Source organism: Otolemur garnettii, unplaced genomic scaffold (genome assembly GCF_000181295.1).
Source record: "Otolemur garnettii isolate 467f Iridium unplaced genomic scaffold, OtoGar3 scaffold00002, whole genome shotgun sequence".
Classification (NCBI taxonomy): domain Eukaryota; kingdom Metazoa; phylum Chordata; class Mammalia; order Primates; family Galagidae; genus Otolemur; species Otolemur garnettii.
Window position 1 is genome coordinate 4,574,653 of NW_003852397.1, and position 3,030 is coordinate 4,577,682.

A 3,030-nucleotide genomic window follows, 5' to 3' on the forward strand; every position below is an offset into this window, starting at 1 on the left:
CTGGCTCAGGCTGGTCTGGAACCTATGAGCTCAGGCAATCCACCTGCCTTGGCCTCCCAGAGTGACAGGATTACAGGCGCGAGCCACCATGCCTAGCCCCTAAACAGTTGACATTTCTTAAACATTAACTGTATGTCAGGTATTGAGCTAAGTGCTTCATACAATTTATTTCACTTAATTCTCAAAGCAACTATTTAAGTAGGTTCTATTATTACCACCAATTTACAGATGAGGAAACTGAAGTTCCAAGAGCAAAAATTACTTGTCTAAAGTCTGAGAGCTACTAAGTTAGGGCCAGTAAGTCAAAGAGGTAGAGTTTAGAATCAAACCCATGTCCGCCTGACTCCAAAGCTCATATTATTAACCACTACAGTTTTCTGTCTTTCAGTATTTGCCCAAGCAGTTACCACTTACAAACTAAATTGCTAATAACTATTCGTGTAAACTTGGAAATAAAAAAAATATTATCCAGCTTCAAAGATTCCAAAATTCACTAAAATAAATCTGACATCTATACTACTGAACCATGAATGCAACATGAAAACGAAATTACTTACTTGCACAATTTGCTTCCTTCCATGTAGTATTAAAAAACTCAGAGAGTACCACAACTACTTGAATTCTATCTGCCATTAAGAGACTTCTGGCACAACTGTGACTCTCTGAAGTGTTCTGTAACAAAAAGAATACAAAAATACAATCTGAGTATTTTCAGATTTTCCAAACAACTACTTCAGGCAAGAACATTATAAAAATAAGTACAATAAAAAACTATAAAAATAATTAAAATATTTATTATGAATCTTTGAACATTTTGTTTGATATGATCAGGTAACGAGGCCCTTAATAACAAGGGTAATAAAACTGTTAGCAGCTAATATTTACTGGGACCGGGTACACTTGCAAGGCAAGAAAAGCTTTGCTTCTTAAATAAGAATTTGCTTCTACTGTGGTTAGTATAATCTCAACTGCAGTAGAACCTCTGCAAGTTGACTGCCCAAGGGACTATAACAAACTGTAACAAACCAGTCAGCATATGGAGGTGGTCAACAGAAGGAAGTGGCCCTATTATGCCAATATGTACATGTACTTTACTTTCTTTTATGGCTTTTATTAGAGAATACAAAATCATAATCAAAATACAGGAAAATCATATATATATATATATATGTATATATACATGGTATCATACAAGATCAATACATTTACTCTTTTCTCATGGTTTAATCATTCTTTCCAAAAAAAGAATTAATCTTGGTCTGTTTCTTATTCTTATTACAAAGTTAAGTGGAGAAAGCACTCTCAATGCTGGCTACACCACTCAGCATAGCTGGGCATTTTTCCAAATGACTTCAACTGCATCATTAGATGCCTGACATCCTCTTCTTTAGGAGTCTACAATTTCTGTGTCTTCCTCACTCGCTTCCTCTACTTTGTCAGCTGCTTCACGCACTTTTATGCCAGTCAGTACCACTTAGAAAATTGTTCCTGGGTCAGATTTATTACAGGTTGCCACCTCATCATCCACTGCAACAAAACCTTCAAAATCCACTCCTTCAAATTCTGCCATGGGAGATGGACTATCTGATGGAGCCAAAATACCATGCTCTTGGGTTGCAACAAATCCAACTACCTCAAAGCACTTCTGTGTCATTCCTGGCTGTACTTCATCCCAAGCAGAGCTGATCCAGGGGACAGCATCCAGAGCATTAACTGACGCAGCAGATGAAGTTGCTTCCACAGGCAGACAACAGTTTATGTTTTAGTAATGACTCACTACAGAAGCTGGGCTCAGTAGTGAATTTTAAATACTTTGATGATGCCTTAGCCCAGAGGTTGAATTTTGGGGGTCATGTTTGGAGGCAGAAATTTCATTGTCACAGTTGTGAGATGATTCATTTGCAGGTGCCCAGGACAATAGAACAAGCCATTTCTTCTTTATTTCTCAGTTGACACCACTTACCCACTCCCCAGATAGGGTACTAGTCGTCCATGCACATCTATTTGTTCTCCAAAGGAAGTCTTCATGCTTCAGGTTCTTGAATATGCATGGCTTTGCTGATTTCCAAACACCAAGGGCTTTAATTTCTCTCTGAGTGAGCTGGCACAAAGCAGAACTGTGAAATATTCTTTGGAAAGTTTTCCACTCTTTCATTTGCCACCCTTCATGAAAAGGCTCCTGTCAGGTATCACCTTGAAAACAGAGTCCACACTTGTCAGCATTAAAGATGTCATCATCTTAGAAGCCTCTGATGAACTTTTTGATGAACCCTTCCACAATTTCTACTGAAATTTCACTGGATTCATCAAAGATTTTCTGGGAGATCTTGTATTGCAGTTTAAATTTTAAAAATCAACCACATGATGCTTGGAAATCTACCACCCAAAATTTCTGTCCTATGTTAATTTTTTAGCAACTGCTTAGATCATGGACCAGAGATTCAGCGTTAACTGCTCTCATTTGTTTGAACCAGCTTAATGCAGCTTCATTGACTTCATCGAAGGAAGTTTTCCTCCCTTTCCACTGTAGGTCTCACTTTCCTTACCATCTTTCTCCAAAGGTTCAAGTTTGTTTTTGAACATTGCTAAGTATAGTAGTCTTTCTTTGGCTGCTGCTTTCCAGAAAATGCCTTTTCCTTCAATGTCAGCTCTTTCCTTAGGACCATCATCTCTTGATTAACTATAAAATTTTTCAGTAATTGTAGAGTGTACTTACAATTCAAACCAGTCCTTCCTGTTGAAAAAAATCTTCCACAACATATGATAAACAATATGATGCTGGCCTAATTCAACATGTGGTAATAACATATACTAAAGAAAAAATAATACAAATAAGGAACAAAACCCACACCTTCTACTCCTTGGAACAGAATGGACTCAACTGGTCAAGTTATAGAGGATAAATATTGTGTGCTACAGTACAAGCAGTCAAGATACAACTTAACAGCTGGTCAACAGATAGAGGTCAGTCTTCCATTGAGTACATGTGGTATTTGTCCTGTTTATGAAAATTAGGTCAACTTAAGGAGA

The 3,030-nt window shown here is 37.5% G+C and overlaps 1 protein-coding gene across 1 annotated transcript in view; it reads right to left on the reverse strand.

The window, feature by feature from the left end:
• Window positions 1-3,030, reverse strand: part of OSTM1 (osteopetrosis associated transmembrane protein 1) — a 34,168-nt gene that overhangs the window by 25,737 nt on the left and 5,401 nt on the right. The window contains exon 2 of the mRNA XM_003781578.3: window positions 558-672. Within this exon, the coding sequence (XP_003781626.1) occupies window positions 558-672 (115 nt within the window). The remainder of the gene's footprint in view (window positions 1-557; window positions 673-3,030) is intronic.